The sequence below is a fragment of the Myotis daubentonii genome, chromosome 1, assembly GCF_963259705.1.
Source record: "Myotis daubentonii chromosome 1, mMyoDau2.1, whole genome shotgun sequence".
Lineage (NCBI taxonomy): Eukaryota > Metazoa > Chordata > Mammalia > Chiroptera > Vespertilionidae > Myotis > Myotis daubentonii.
In genome coordinates, this window is record NC_081840.1 from 26,371,038 (window position 1) to 26,387,465 (window position 16,428).

A 16,428-nucleotide genomic window follows, 5' to 3' on the forward strand; every position below is an offset into this window, starting at 1 on the left:
GTTTACCATTGCACCGAAAAAACTAAGCTACCTAGGAATAAACTTAACTAAAGAGGTAAAAGACCTCTACTCAGAAAACTACAGGACGTTGAAAAAAGACATAGAGGAAGACATAAACAGATGGAAGAACATACCGTGTTCATGGATTGGTAGAATCAACATCATCAAAATGTCCATACTACCCAAAACAATCTATAAATTCAACGCACTTCCCATTAAAGTACCAACAGCATACTTCAGAGATCTAGAACGAACTTTCCAAAAATTCATCTGGAATAAAAAAAGACCCCGAATAGCTGCAGCAATCCTGAAAAAGAACAAAGTAGGTGGGATCTCAATACCAGATATCAAGTTGTATTACAAAGCCACTGTTCTCAAAACTGCCTGGTACTGGCACAAGAATAGGCATATAGATCAATGGAATAGAATAGAGAGCCCAGAAATCGGCCCGAACCAATATGCTCAATTAATATTTGACAAAGGAGGCAAGAACATACAATGGAGCCAAGATAGTCTCTTCAATAAATGGTGCTGGGAAAATTGGACAGATATATGCAAGAAAATGAAACTAGACCACCAACTTACACCATACACAAAAATAAACTCAAAATGGATAAAGGACTTAAATGTACGACAGGATACCATAAAAATTCTAGAAGAATCCAAAGGCAAGAAAATCTCAGACATATGCCGAAGCAATTTCTTCACTGATACAGCTCCTAGGGCACTTGAAACTAAAGAAAAAATGAACAAATGGGACTACATCAAAATAAAAAGCTTCTGCACAGCAAAAGAAACCATCAACAAAACAACGAGAAAACCCACTGTGTGGGAAAACATATTTGCCAATGACATATCTGATAAGGGCCTAATCTCCAAAATTTATAGGGAACTCATACAACTTAACAAAAGAAAGATAAACAATCCAATCAAAAAATGGGCAAAGGACCTAAATAGACACCTTTCAAAAGAGGACATCCAGAAAGCCAAGAGACATATGAAAACATGCTCAAAGTCACTAATCATCCGAGAGATGCAAATCAAAACAGCAATGAGGTACCATCTCACACCTGTCAGACTGGCTATCATCAACAAATCAACAAACGACAAGTGCTGGAGAGGATGTGGAGAAAAAGGAACACTTGTGCACTGCTGGTGGGAATGCAGACTGGTGCAGCCACTATGGAAGACAGTATGGAGTTTCCTTAAAAAACTGAAAATGGAACTCCCATTTGACCCTGTGATCCCACTTCTAGGAATATATCCCAAGAAACCAGAAACACCAATCAGAAAGGATATATGCACCCCTATGTTCATAGCAGCACAATTCACCATAGCTAAGATCTGGAAACAGCCTAAGTGCCCATCAGTAGATGAATGGATTAGAAAACTGTGGTACATCTACACGATGGAATACTATGCTGCTGTAAAAAGGAAGGAACTCTTACCATTTGCAACGTCATCGATGGAACTGGAGAGCATTATGCTAAGTGAAATAAGCCAGTCAATAAAGGAAAAATACCACATGATCTCACTCATTCGTGGACAATAGAGACCATTATAAACTTTTGAACAATAATAGATACAGAGGCAGAGCTGCCTCAAACAGATTGTCGAGCTGCAGCGGGAAGGCCGGGGAGGGTTGGGGGGCAGGAGGTAGGGGGGTAAGAGATCAACTAAAGGACTTGTATGCACGCATATAAGCATAACCAATGGATATAATAAATGGCTAATATGCAAATCGACCGAAAGGCAGAACAGCCAATCACTATGACATGCACTGACTACCAGGGGGAAGACGCTCAACTCAGGAGCTGCCCCCTGGTAATCAGTGCACCAGGGGGAGCACCGCTCAGCCAGAAGCCCTGAGCCAGGTTCATGGCTGGTGAGTGCAGCAGTGGTGGCCGGAGCCTCTTCCCCTGAGGGCTCCTGGACTGTGAGAGGACGCAGGCCAGGCTGAGGAATACCCCGCCTCACCTGAGTGCACAAATTTTGTGCACTGGGCCTCTAGTGAGAATATAAAACAGAAATCAACAAACAAGCCCTGCACTGGTAGCTCCCCATATGCCAAGGTTTCAGGTTTGATCTCAGGTCAGGGCACATGCAAAGGATCAACCAATGAATGCATAAATAAGTGGAACAACAAATTGATATCTCTCTCTCTCTCTCTCTCTCTCTCTCTCTCTCTCTCCCCCCCCCCATTCCTCTCTCTCTCTCTCAAATCAATCAATAAAAAATTGTTTAAACATCAACAAACTCATAGACACAAACAACAGTATGATGGTTAACAGAGAGGAAGGAGGGTAGGGGGAAGATGAAGAGGCTAAATGGGGTCAAATGTATGGTAATAGAAGGAGACTGGACTTTTGGTGGTGAGCACACTATGGAACATACATTTGATGTATTACAAAATTGTACACCTGAAACTTATATAATATTATTAACCAATAAATTTAATTTAAAAAATAAACCCTTGCCGAACCGGTTTGGCTCAGTGGATAGAGCGTCGGCCTGCGGACTGAAGGGTCCCGGGTTCGATTCCGGTCAAGGGCATGAACCTGGGTTGTGGGCGCTTCCCCGGTGGGGGATGTGCAGGAGGCAGCTGATCGATGTTTCTCTCTCATCGATGTTTCTAACTCTCTGTCTCTCTCTCTTCCTCTCTGTAAAAAATCAATAAAATATATAAAAAAAAAATGTTCTCTAATATTTAAAAAATAAAATAAAATAAAATAAAATAAAAAAAATAAACCCTTGCCCTAACTGGTTTGGCTCAGTGGATAGAGCGTCAGCCTGCGGACTGAAAGGTCCCAGGTTCGATTCCGGTCAAGGGCATTTAAAAGAAAAGAAAAAAAACAAAAACCCCTAAATACAAATTGATGCATTCCTACACAGTACATTATTTTGCTTTTTAGCTTTACAAAAATAATGCTATTCAATAAATAAACTTCTGAGCCTTGCATTATTTTTAAAAAAACATGAATGGTAAAGGAATTTGACCAGGTGATTTCTGAAATCCCATGGGCTTTATCATTTTGTGATTTGAATAATGATTATCTTCCAGAAGGCTCATAGATAAGACAGATATATAACCAGCTCCAATTTAAACGGGATCCAACTTAGTCAATAATGCTGATTAAATGTACATCATGAGTTCATGTAGTTGTTCAGAAGGATATGATAACAAGTTTATAAACATGTGCTGTGGTTAGTTCATTTTCTAGGAGCCTGTCCTGCATTACCACGGAACCCATAGAAACAATTTAAATATGATCTCTGTACCAAAAATCTTCTTGCTTCTCCTTGGACATATTTTTTTTGTAACTGCCCTTTATTTTTTTTTATTTGCTTATGTATTTTTTTAAATTAAAGCTTTTTTTAATTAAATCTTTATTAGTCAGATTATTATAGTTGTTCCTCTTTTTCCCCCCCATAGCTCCCCTCCACCCGGTTCCCACCCCACCCTCTGCCCTTACCTTACCCCCCCACACACATTGTCCTTATCCATAGGTGTATGATCTTTTTCCAGTCTCTTCCTGCACCCCCACACCCCTTTCCCCCCGAGAATTGTCAGTCCACTCCCTTTCTATACCCCTGATTCTATTATATTCACGTTTATTCTGTTCATCAGATTTTTTATTCACTTGATTTTTAGATTCACTTGATATAGACTTGAGGTTCATAATTTTTATCTTTACCTTTTTCTTCTTCTTCCTCTTCTTAAAGAATACCTTTCAGCATTTCATATAATACTGGTTTGGTGGAGAAACCAAGATGGCGGCATAGGTTAACGCCGGAGATTGCTGCCGCGAACAACCACTTCAGAGATATAACTAAAGGACAGAATGGACATCATCCAGAACCACAGGAAGGCTGGCTGAGTGGAAATTCTACAACTAGGAGGAAAGAGAATATCATACCCAGACTCAGAGGAGGCCCAGTGCTGAAGTGAAATACTCAGGTGCAGAGTGTGCGCGCAGAGCGGGCTGGCGACGGAGGGCGAGGTTGTTGTTTTCAATCAGGAGGGACTTCCAGACTCTGAGCTCCAGATCTGGGCGAGTCTTTAGGGACCCAGACTCAACCGGAAAAGCAGGACTGTCTGGCTTCGGTCAGAACTCGAAGGCAGCTTTCTCTCCGAGGTTTGCAGCGGTTGCTGGGACTCTGAGAGGCAGAGCCTCTGCGGACGGGACTGAGAGCAGCCATAACTGCTTGCTCCGCCCGCCTTGTAGATCCCCAGGGACCCGCCCCGCCCAAGCCCTGTGCAGAGCCATTTGCCAGATAGCCTCAGGCAAAGGCGAGATTAGCACCGCCCTAGAGATCCAGCACCGAAGCTCTCCCACTGCAGACACAGCTGACTCTCATAGCCAGTTAGCCGGGAGGTCAAATCACCCCTGGTATTGCCGACAATAAAGGCTTAACTACAACAAGACTGCCCACAAAGACCACTAGGGGGTGCACCAAGAAAAGATAAAAAAATGCGGAGACAAAGAAACAGGATGCAAATGTCAGAAATGGAAGATATAGAGCTCAAAACCACACTTTTAAGGTCTCTCAAGAACTGTCTAGAAGCTGCCTATAAACTTAGTAAGGCCCTCGAAAAGACTGGTGAGACCGCCGATAAATGTAGTGAGATCCCCAAGAAATCTAATGAGACCCTCAATGTTGTGATAAAGAACCAACTAGAAATTAAGCATACACTGACTGAAATAAAGAATATTATACAGACACTCAACAGCAGACCAGAGGAGCGCAAGAATCAAGTGAAAGATTTGAAATGCGAAGAAGCAAAGAACACCCAACCGGAAAACCAAAATGAAAAAAGAATCCGAAAATACGAAGATAGTGTAAGGAGCCTCTGGGACAACTTCAAGTGTACCAACATCAGAATTATAGGGGTGCCAGAAGAAGAGAGAGAGCAAGATGTTGAAAACCTATTTGAAGAAATAATGACAGAAAACTTCCCCCACCTGGTGAAAGAAATAGACTTACAGGTCCAGGAAGAGCAGAGAACCCCAAACAAAAGGAATCCAAAGAGGACCACACCAAGACACATCATAATTAAAATGCCAAGAGCAAAAGACAAAGAGAGAATCTTAAAAGCAGCAAGAGAAAGAAACCCAATTACCTACAAGGGAATACCCATACGACTGTCAGCTGATTTCTCAACAGAAACTTTGCAGGCCAGATGGGAGTGGCAAGAAGTATTCAAAGTGATGAATACCAAGAACCTACAACCAAGATTACTTTATCCAGCAAAGCTATCATTCAGAACTGAAGGTCAGATAAAGAGCTTCACAGATAAGGAAAAGCTAAAGGAGTTCATCACCACCAAACCAGTATTATATGAAATGCCGAAAGGTATCCTTTAAGAAGAGGAAGAAGAAGAAAAAGGTAAAGATACATATTATGAACAACAAATATGCATCTATCAACAAGTGAATCTAAGAATCAAGTGAATAAATAATCTGGTGATCATAATAGAATCAGGAAAATAGAAAGGGAATGGACTGACTATTCTTGGGGGGGAAAGGGGTGTGGGAGATGCAGGAAGAGACTGGACAAAAATCGTGCACCTATGGATGAGGACAGTGGGTGGGGAGTGAGGGTGGAGGGTGGGGCGGGAACTGGGAGGAGGGGAGTTATGGGGGGAAAAAAGAGGAACAAATGTAATAATCTGAACAATAAAGATTTAATTAAAAAAAAATACTTGTTTGGTGGTGATGAACTCCTTTAGCTTTTTCTTATCTGTGAAGCTCTTTATCTGACCTTCAATTCTGAATGATAACTTTGCTGAGTAAAGTAATCTTGGTTGTAGGTTCTTGGTATTCATCACTTTGAATATTTCTTGCCACTCCCTTCTGGCCTGCATAGTTTCTGTTGAGAAATCAGCTGACAATATTATGGGTACTCCCTTATAGGTAACTGACTGCTTTTCTCTTGCTGCTTTTAAGATTCTCTCTTTGTCTTTTGCTCTTTGCATTTTAATTATGATGTGTCTTGGTGTGGTCCTCTTTGGATTCCATTTGTTTGGGGTTCTCTGCTCTTCCTGGACTTGTAAGTCTATTTCTTTCACCAGATAGGGGAAGTTTTCTGTCATTATTTCTTCAAATAGGTTTTCAATATCTTGCTCTCTCTCATCTTCTGGCATCCCTATAATTCAGATGTTGGTTTGCTTGAAGTTATCCCAGAGGCTCCTTACACTATCTTCATATTTTTGGATTCTTTTTTCTTTTTTCTTGTCTGGTTGGGTGTTTTTCACTTCTTCATATTTCAAAATATGACTTGATTCTTGTGATCCTCTAGCAGCGATGGTGAACCTTCTGAGTTCGGCGTGTCAGCATTTTGAAAAACCTTAACTTAACTCTGGTGCCGTGTCACATATAGAAATTTTTTGATATTTGAAACCATAGTAAAACAAAGACTAATATTTTTGACATTTATTTTATATATTTAAATGCCATTTAACAAAGAAAAATGAACCAAAAAAATGAGTTCGCGTGTCACCTCTGACATGAGTGTCATAGGTTCGCCATCACTGCTCTAGTCTGCTGTTGGATCTCTGTATAATATTCTTTATTTCAGTCAGTGTATGCTTATTTTCTATTTGGTCCTTTTTCATATCCTCGAGGGTCTCAGTAGATTTATTGAGGGTCTCACTAAATTTATCGGTGGTTTCTATAAAATTCTTGAAAAACCTTAAAAGTGTGGTTTTGAACTCTATATCCAGTCATTTACTTTCCTCCATTTCTGTCATTTGTGACCTGTTTCTTTGTCTCTGCATTTTGGCTGCTTCCCTGTGTTGATAGGGTGGCTTTCTATGCTAGGTGTCCTATAGGGCCCAGTAGCTCAGCCTTCCCAATTACCTGAGGTGGATACCCTTGGTGCACCCCTTTGTGGGCTGTGTGCACAGTGTTGTTGTAGTTAAGCCTTGATTGTAGTTGGTATCACTGGGAGGAATTGACCTCCAGGCCAATTGGCTGTGAGAATCAGCTGTGTCTATGGTGGGAGAACTTCTGTGCTGGAGACACCCTTATGGGGCAAGACTTCCTTCAGTGGAACTTTGGTGCTCACTGAGTCTGCCCCCTGAGTGTGTCCCTATGGATCTGAGGAGTTGTAATCTGGATGGTCCCACTCTGACCACTGGGTACACTGGCACTTGGATCTCTAAGGAGGTGCTAATTTAGCCTCTGCCTGAGGCTACCCAGCAGGAGCTACGGAGAGATCTGCAGATTCCTCTTTTTTTGGGGGGATTTGGAGGTGCCCAGATGAGGCCCAGCTGTGAAGCAATGCAAGCTGCTGTGGGGCCTTGGGCCTTCTTTTGGATGTTCTGGGTCTCTCTGACTCAGCTGCAGTTTGTTAGGTAATTTCAGGTTGCAAAGGGCCAGGTCATTCATATGCAAAAGCCTCTGGACACAGCTTGGGTGGGGCAGGGTCTCAGGGAATCAACAGGGTGGAGCAAACAGGTATGGCTGATCCTCAGTCCAACCCTAAGAGGCCCCGGGTCTCAGTGTCCCGGTAATCACTGCAAGCACCTCTGAGAGAAAGCTGCCCTCAAGTTCCGCCCGCTGCCAGATAGTCCAGTTTCTCCCCGTATGAGTCTGGGTCCCCAGAGACTCGCCTGGAACTGGAGTTCAGAGCAGTCAGGAGCTTGAGACTCCCTCCCGATTGAAAAAGACAACTGAGTCCTCAGTTGCCAGCCCTTTCCGCACGCGCACGCCTCTGTACCTCCGCACTTTACTTCCGCACCTCCTCTGAGTCTCTGTGGGCTTTTCTCTTTCCTTCTAGTTGTAGAATTTCCTCTCAGCCAGCACTCCTGTGGTTCTGGATGATGTTGTTTTATCTTTTAGTTGTATTTTTGAAGTGGTTGTGCGAGGCAGCAATTTCAGGTGTTTACCTATGCCGCCATCTTGGTTTCTCTCTCCTTGGACGTATTTTACTTTGGGGAAGGATTATTGCCCAATGTTATTTTCTAAAAGGTGGTTAGTACACTGAAGATGCTTAATAAACATTGTATACCCATGAGCTCATCTCTGGAAAAGAAATCTTGGCTATATGACTACACACCCAGTACTGTAAACAATAACTATTTTTAACAGTTTCTTGTGCCATTCATCAAGGGTTACTCATGTAGAAGTCTAAAATTAAAAATAAGTAAAAACAGCTGGCTCATAATGATCTCTGTCAAGAAAACTTCAAATATATAAAACCCAGGTGATTGGCATAGAATAGTACAAAAAATATCACTGATAAATATTAAATGAATAATCCTGGCTAGTGAGTATTTCTGTTTTCTGTTACTCCATAAAGGTTATTTCAAACTAGATTTCTTCATTCACTGTGAAGAATTATGCATGGTAAACTTGAACCAAATGTCTGGAAAGTATGTTGGAATGTAATTTGAAAATTCTAGTAACAAATATTCTGAATTCAACTACTTCACAGACTGGGTATTCACTTCAAGACCTGTGAAAAATGCCCCCTTGGAAAAAATGAATTAGTCCTGGCCTGTGTAGTGCGGTTGGTTGGGCATCATCCCATGTACCTAAAGGTTGCCAGTTTATTTTCTGGTTGGGGCACATTGCGGGCTTGACCTCCAACAGGGGGCATGCAGGAGGCAGCCTATGGATGTTCCCTCTTATATCGATGTCTCTCTCTCTCTCTCTCAAAGTCAATAAAATATTTAAAAATGAATTAGAAATCAATAACAAAAGAAAAATTGGGAATTAAAAAATATGTGGACATTAATTAATGCACTTTTTAAATCTTTACCCAAGGATATTTTTCTATTGATTTTTTTTAGTACTGCTGCATGACTCTCTTAAAAATATGAACAAAATCACAATGTTATGCAGCTATAATCACACCTCACAAGATTAATAACACTTTTAATGCCATCTAATAGTATTCAGTTCATATTCAAATTTGTTCTTCTCAATAATAGCCATTTAATATTAATTTGTTAGGCCTTAAGTCTCTAATCTAGAGCCATCCACTGTCTCTTCCTTTCTTTGTTGTTGTTGTTGTTGCTAATCCTCACCTGAGGATATTTTTCCATTGATTTTTAGAAAGATTGGAAGGGACAGGGATAGGAGAGAGAGAGAGAGAGAGAGAGAGAGAGAGAGAGAGAGAGAGAGAGAGAGAAACACATCGATTGGTTGCCTTCTGCACATGTCCCGACTAGGGCTGGGGACTGAGCCTGCAACTGAGGTATGTGTCCTTGACCAGAATCAACTCCAGGACCCTTCAGTCTGAGGGCCGACACTCTATCCACTGAGCCAAACTGGCTAGGGCAATACACTCTTAAATAACCAATTGGTCATGGAAGAATTCACAAGGGAAATTAGAAAACACCTTGAGATGAATGGATCTGGATATTTCTCCAAAGAAGATATGCAAATGGCCAATAAGGACATGAAAAGATGCTTAACATCAATAGCCATCAGGGAATTGCAAATCAAAAGCATAAGAAACCATTCACACACTTGTATGGTTATAAGAAAAAAGATGGACAACAGGCATTGGCAAAGAAATGGAAAAATTGGAACCCTCATACATTGTTGACGGAAATATAAAATCGTCAGCTACTTTGGAAAAACAGCTTGGAAGTTCCTCACGAAGTTAAACAGGGTTATCATAGTGATAGTAGGTATATACTCGAAATATGAAAACATGTCCAAACAAAAACTGAAACACAATTGTTAACAGCAGCAGTATTCACAATAGCCAAAAAGTGGAAACAGCTCAAATGTCCATACCTATATAATGGAATATAATTTGGTTTAGAAAAAAATGGAGTACTGATACATGGTACAGGGAAGAACCTTGAAAACATGCTAAATAAAGAAAGCCAGACACAAGGCCACATATTGCCATGATTCCACTTATATGAAATATCTAGAATAGCAAAATCTATTGAGACAATAAATACCTAAATTGTTGCCAGCGGCCAAAGGGAGGGAGGAATGGGGAGTGACTGCTAATGTGAATGGGGTTTCTCTTTGGGCTGATGAAAGTGTTCCAGAATTAGATAGTGGTAATGGTTGGACCACTTTGTGAATATACTAAGCCACTGAATTTTGTAAACGGAGTCCCAAAATTCACACAAGAAGTAATTTTGATAGAAAAACACAGGTTTATAATTAAAAATTATAAATTTTTTATTGATTCATAAAGTATACAGTATAGGGTTACGTATGGAATAGCGTATCGGGTAAATGGCCTCCACGGCTTTGCTGGCACATACGCACTCTTTTGTTATTGCCTGAGCAGCCGCATTTCTGAAGAAGAATGGTCCGATGATGCCTCCAGCCCCAAATCCGCACCAAACAGTGACACGTTGTGGATGCATTTGTTTCTCAACAATCACTCGTGGATTTTCTGAACCCCAAATGTGAAAATTCTGTCGATTAACCAAGCCATCAAGATGAAAATGAGCCTCAGCAACATTCAGCCACATTTATGCAAAACGGTCATGGAAAATTTCAACAAAAGAGTGCGTATGTGCCAGCAAAGCCGTGGAGGCCATTTACCCGATATGCTATTCCATACATAACCCTATACTGTATACTTTATGAATCAATAAAAAATTTACAATTTTTAATTATAAACCTGTGTTTTCTATCAAAATTACTTCTTGCGTGAATTTTGGGACACCCTTTATTTTAAAAGGATGAATTTTATGGCATGTCAATTATACCTAGTAAAGTTCTTATTTAAAAAATGAAAGGATGTAGGTCCTATAGATCTTTTTGGAGAAATTTGTATTTAAATAGATCAGTTTTGCCTGGTTGGGGAGGCTCAGTGGTTGAGCATCAAACTATGAACCACGAGGTCACAGTTTGATTCAGGTCAGGGCACATTCCCAGGTTTCCGGCTCAATCCCCAGTAGGGGATGTGCAGGAGGCAGCTGATTGATGTTTTTCTCTCATTGATGTTTCTATCTCTCTCCTTTCCCCTCTCTGTAAAATCAATAAAAACATATTTAAGTAGATCAGTTTCTTCCCTCCCCCCAAATTTAGACTGCTATTTGAAATGACCAATGAATAACGTATCCTTTAAAATTTAGCCAGAACCGGTTTGGCTCAGTGGATGGAGCGTTGACCTGTGGACTGAGGGGTCCCGGGGTTCAATTCCGGTCAAGGGCATGTGCCTGGATTGCGGGCATATCCCCGGTGGGAGATGTGCGGGAGGCAGCTGATCGATGTTTCTCTCTCATCGATGTTTCTAACTCTGTCTCTCTCCCTTCCTCTCTGTAAAAAAAAAAAAATCAATAAAATATATTTAAAAAATAAATAAATAAATAAAATTTAAATGACATTACAACTATATATATAATATGTATTATTTGTCTGAATTAATGTCATCTATGAGTAGCAGTTTATTTTAAAGTTGAAAATATTTTTATTATTTTTTTTAAATCCTCACCTGAGGACATTTTTTCCACTGATGTACAGAAGAGTAGAAGGGATAAGAGGAAGACTTGAGAGAAACATTCATTGGTTGCCTCCTGCATGCACCTCAAATATTAAACCTGTGACCCTTCGATCCGCAGGCTGACACTAACTACTGAGCAAAACCAGCCGGAGCAAAAGTTGAAAATATTTTTAAGTGAAAAATTTCTGAGCATGTTAGTATCCATATGTAGCTCTTAATATATTAACATCTAGTAAATGTTTGAGAGTATTTGAATGTTTGAATATTTTCTTAGTTTTTTTTTAAACAAACAATTTCTAATGTTTGAACTTTTCCTTAACATTCAGTCAATTTTTAAAGATTCTTTATGCTTTTACCAGTGATATCAGGGCCAAGCAAAATAGAAGTCAAAGAGTAGATGAATTCTGGGAACTCTACATTTGATCAGTATTCAATCCTTGGTGGAGCGATTAAGTAAGGGTTAAGTAATTTCAGTATCTTGATTTTTCCATGATGAATTTATAAAACAGTGTTTCAGGGCTTCCTGAGTATGAATGTTAATATACAGGAGTTTCTTGGCCTCAGTAAGAAAAATAGGAATTTTTCACTTTTCTCTCTCTTCCTCCACACATTCTACACACTGGAAAGATTACTCACGTGTCCAATTCCACTTGCTAAGTACACTGCCCTTTTCACTATAAATGCCTTTATCAGAAAGGCCATCCTCTTGTGGTCACTGAAGTTGATGAAATGTTCGTGTTATATAGTTATGTACAATATTATTAGTTTGCAATAAATGACCCAAGGGAGTATGTTAAATTCTTAATAAAAGCAAATAGATACTATGGGACCTGATCTTCTAAAGTTGGGTTATGTTATAGGTAGGGTTGCCAGATTTAGCAAATAGTAATTATTGAAGTAATCCTTCACTGTTCATTTGAGATTCAAATTGAATTGGGCAGCCTGTGTTTTATCTGGCAACCTAATTATGGGAATAAGGAGAGAGCGGTTTTATGTATTATCCTTACAGAAAGCGGTCCAGAGTAGCTGTAGGATATAGACAGACTGAGTTGTCTACATATCTGTCCTGGCTGGTCAGTGAAAGTTAAGGAAGTTTCCAGCAAAATCCTGGAATTGGGCTGGCATCTGACAGGTCCTGGTCTATTTTTACGCTGCGGTAAATGGGGCAGTTATTCCAGAGACTGGGGAAAATCAAGTCTCATTTAAAGCTGGGGAGAAGAGATAAGTGCTGAAAAAGGGGAGAGGAGTGTGTGTCTTCAATATTGCCACAATGAAGGCCACTTCAACCGCACCATTACCATGCCCATAACCCTCACCCCAGGCAAATAAGATAGGTATAAATGATGCTCTACTAATTGAAAGGAGCTGGAGGACTCCATTTTTTAATGTGTAGAGTAAGTATGCCAAGCAAAGAAACAGTGAAATGGAAAATTGGCCTTGAAATTGTCTGCACTGGAATGAAGACACCTCAAACTCAGCACACCCATACCTGAGTCATTACCTTCCTCTCCAAATTCCTCCCCACTCCCTAAGCACTGGCATGTGTTGGCTCTGGACATACACCCATGAGCAGAACAGACATGGTCCATTCCTGCTCTCAGAAAGCTTATAGCTGATAGCAGAGTGGAGGACACTACGATATAATCACAAAATAAATGATTGATTATACATTATGATATTGCTATGTCATCACAAGATAAATGATTAATTATACACTATGATATTGCTATTTAATCACGCTGGTATACTGATTTTTATGAGGCTATTATATTAAACACTGAAGAAACATCCTGAGAATAAAACAAGCTTTTTTAAAGCACTATACATTTTCCTATTTAGGGAAATAATATCCCATTTAAACCATAATTTCTGGGATTTGGTGAATTGCTGTTAACTTCAGCATTTTTGGTGATAATGTTGACTTTTAAACATTTACTTGCGTATTTGTCATTAGTTTATCAGTCATCTTGTTGTCATTGTACAAAAAAGTAGAAGTAGGTGATTTTTCTTGAGGGGTGAATGTTGTCCATGTTCAGCCCATCTTTATGGCAGCATACTAAACTGACTACCATATGCCTTCTCTAGCACAGAGGATGTAATTTCTGTGAAATTCGAAGGGCAAAACTGACACCTGCCTATTCCAGCAGCGTACTGCCATTTACTGACAGAGGATAGCTCCTTGGGAAAGTACTACAACACACTGAAAAGGGGGCTTTTCACTGGATCTGGTAGAATGCCAAAGCACTTAACCTCCCTGGGGTCAAGGCCAAGGCTCCCAGCCTGCTGAAGGGCAGCTCCTTCAGGCCTGGAACCAGCTGCTGGCTGACAGCTGTGCAGCCCCAGACGCCCACACTTGAGACCTTGAGGAGGAGCTCACCGCACCCAATGAAACAACATACATATATCCCTATTTTCGAATAATGCTTCTTGTGTCTTGCAAACGCACTTGGAACTAATGGGCACGAGTCCTCTCTGCATCTCAGAGCTTCCTCAAGTCGGTTTTGGCAATTGTCTTTTCACTTCTTTAAGCATCCTCCTCCCACCCTCTTTCCCCCCAGATACCGCTCCGTTATCTACCAGACCGTACAAGTTTAGCCTTTTACCGAATCGCCGGAGGGGAAATCATAGCACCGAACGGGGAGGGGGGCCGTGTTAAACATGTATCTGGTGGGGTAAGAACGGGCGCACCCACAAAACCCCTAAACAACCTTACCCCGCGAGTCCTGGCTCCCTTCCCTTGGACAGGGCTCTGGCGACCCCGGGCTGAGACGAGAGGAGGGAAGACGCCTGGCCGCAGCCCCTGCCGCGGCCCGCCCTCATCTCTCTGCGCCCTCGGGCTGCATGTTCCCGACCTGGAAAAGGAGAGCGGGGCGGGGGGCCGAACGGGTCCCGGCGCGGGGCCTCCGGGAGGCGATGGTCGGGGAGCCGCGCGGGTAGGAAGGCGAGCCCGCAGCCCCGCGGCCACGGGGATTGTTACGCGCCCCCAACTTAACAGAGTGCGGAGCGCAGGGCGGGCAGCGCGGCCCCCGCCCGGCGTCCCCCGGGGCCCCGCGCGCGCGAGGTGGAGCCGCGGCCGCGAGAGCCGAGCCGACGCCCGCGTTCTTCCGGCCGCAGCCCGCGGCGGGGGTGGGGCGCCGCCGCCCGCGTTCTCCCGGCGCCCGCGGCCCGCCGCGGCGGGGCCCCAGCTGGGCATCAGCTGCTGGAGGAGGAGGAGGAGGAGGCGGCGGCGGGGAGGGAGGGGGCGGGGCCTGGCGGGGAGGAGGGCGGGCGCCGCCAGGAAGCCGCGGACGCCGCCGGGAGCCTGCACACCGCGCTCGGGCTGCCATGGCGGGTTAAAGCGCCGCCCGGAGCGCAGCGCGGGGGGGAGGGCCGGGCGGGAGCGGCGGCCGCGCGGGGGCCCGGGGAGGGGCGCGGCGCGAGCGGCGGCGGCGGTTCCAGGATGAAGAGGAGAACTGGCCTGGGGGGCAGCATGAGGTCAGTGGTGGGCTTCTTGTCCCAGCGGGGCTTGCATGGGGACCCCCTGCTCACTCAGGACTTTCAGAGGAGACGCCTGCGGGGCTGCCGGAACCTCTACAAGAAGGACCTCCTCGGCCACTTCGGCTGTGTCAATGCCATTGAATTCTCCAACAATGGAGGCCAGTGGCTGGTCTCAGGTAAATCAACCCCCTTCCCCGCCCCGCGGCCCCTTCCCGTCCCCCCCACCCCCGGCGCTCGCCCTCCTGCTGCCCTGCGTCCCCACCTCCTCCCTCCTCACCCCCCTCCTGCGGTGGGAAGGCTCGGTGTCAGATGGAAACCGCGGCCGGGGGAGGGAGGGAGGGCGGGGGGGAGAGGATGTCTTCTATAAAAAGGACCCAAAATGGTTGACAGGTCCTGAATTCTCTTTCTCCCGAGTGTAAAGTGATCGCTCCTGCTGGCCGCCCCGCGAGTGCGGGCCGGGAGGGGCGAGGGGCCCTCCTGGTAAAGTTGGGTGGGAAACTCTTCCTCGCGCCCTTCCAAGGGGGTGGGGGCATTTGGGGGGCCGGAGGGGGGGAGGCCGGGGCGCCCGAGCCCCCGCGGCGACCGGGGCCAGGGCCGGGGGGACGGGGCCGCCGCCGGAAGGGTCGGGCCGGGGGCGCCGGGGGAGGTGGCGGGCGGTTCGCTGCGGGCCGCCCCCTCGCGCGCTCGGGGCCCGGCTCCATCTCCTTCCGAAAGGTGTGCGGGGCGGTTTCGGGGGTGTCGCGGGCTCTGCGGGCGGAGAGCCGGCCCGAACTTGGATGCGCAACTTGGGAGGCGGCGGGCGGCGAGTGGGACCCCGGAGACGGGCTGGCGGGGAGCCCCGCGCCGCGTCCCCTCCCGCGGCTGCCGCTGCCGGTGGGCTCCCCGCCCCTGGCCTCCCTCCGGACTGGGCTGGGCTGGCCGCCCCCCCTCCCCGGGCTCTGCCGCTGGTGTGGGGAGAGTGGCGAAATCGAGGCCGGGGCTCCGGCCGGGCGGGTAGGCCTCGCTCCCGGGGCGCCTAGCGACAGGCCGCTGAATCGATAGCCTATCGCTCCCGGGAGGCGAGGGGCGACGGCTGCCCGGGGGAGGGGCGCCTGTGCTCCAGGGGGCGCTCGCCGCCGCCCGCCGCCCTCCTCCCAGGGGTCGCGACCCGAGGCTGGCGAGTGGGGATGGGGTGCCCAGGGGGCGGCTCCCCGAAACCCGGCTCAGGGGAGGAGGGGAGCGGTCTGGCATCCCCGCTCGCCTTCTGCCTCCGCGTCCCTGTTCCTACATTGAGAGGCACGGGGGCCGCAGGCCGGCTGGACGTGGCGCTTCGCCTCCCCCAGGCCGGTCCGGAGTGATTTTCTAATTTGCGTCAGTGGGCAACTGGCCAGCGGCGCCTGGGATGAGGGCACAGCGTGGGCCTGTCTTCACGATGAGCAGGCGAAGTGACGTGGGGTGTGCAGTCCAGTGTGGGGGAGCAGAGATAAGCCCTGTGATCACTTCGCGATGAACCTTCTGGGGTTTCTCTAGAGCTGACTTGAC

The 16,428-nt window shown here is 45.3% G+C and overlaps 2 protein-coding genes across 4 annotated transcripts in view; one reads left to right on the forward strand and one right to left on the reverse strand.

The window, feature by feature from the left end:
• EXD2 (exonuclease 3'-5' domain containing 2) overlaps positions 1–14,587 on the reverse strand; it is a 99,740-nt gene extending 85,153 nt beyond the window's left edge. Inside the window, exon 1 of the mRNA XM_059692325.1 lies at positions 14,144–14,587. The gene's annotated coding sequence lies outside the window, so the exon portion shown is untranslated. The remainder of the gene's footprint in view (positions 1–14,143) is intronic.
• Positions 14,588–14,773: 186 nt separating this feature from the next.
• The window catches only part of DCAF5 (DDB1 and CUL4 associated factor 5), a 107,852-nt gene continuing 106,197 nt past the window's right edge, over positions 14,774–16,428 (forward strand). Inside the window, exon 1 of one of the 3 annotated variants that reach the window (XM_059692303.1) lies at positions 14,774–14,904. Coding sequence is in view for 2 of the 3 variants with exons in the window: in XM_059692294.1 (XP_059548277.1) it covers positions 14,870–15,083 (214 nt within the window). In the remaining variant the exon portion in view is untranslated. Of the gene's footprint in view, positions 15,084–16,428 lie in introns of all 3 variants that reach the window. The other 2 variants (XM_059692294.1, XM_059692284.1) reach the window with 2 other exon arrangements.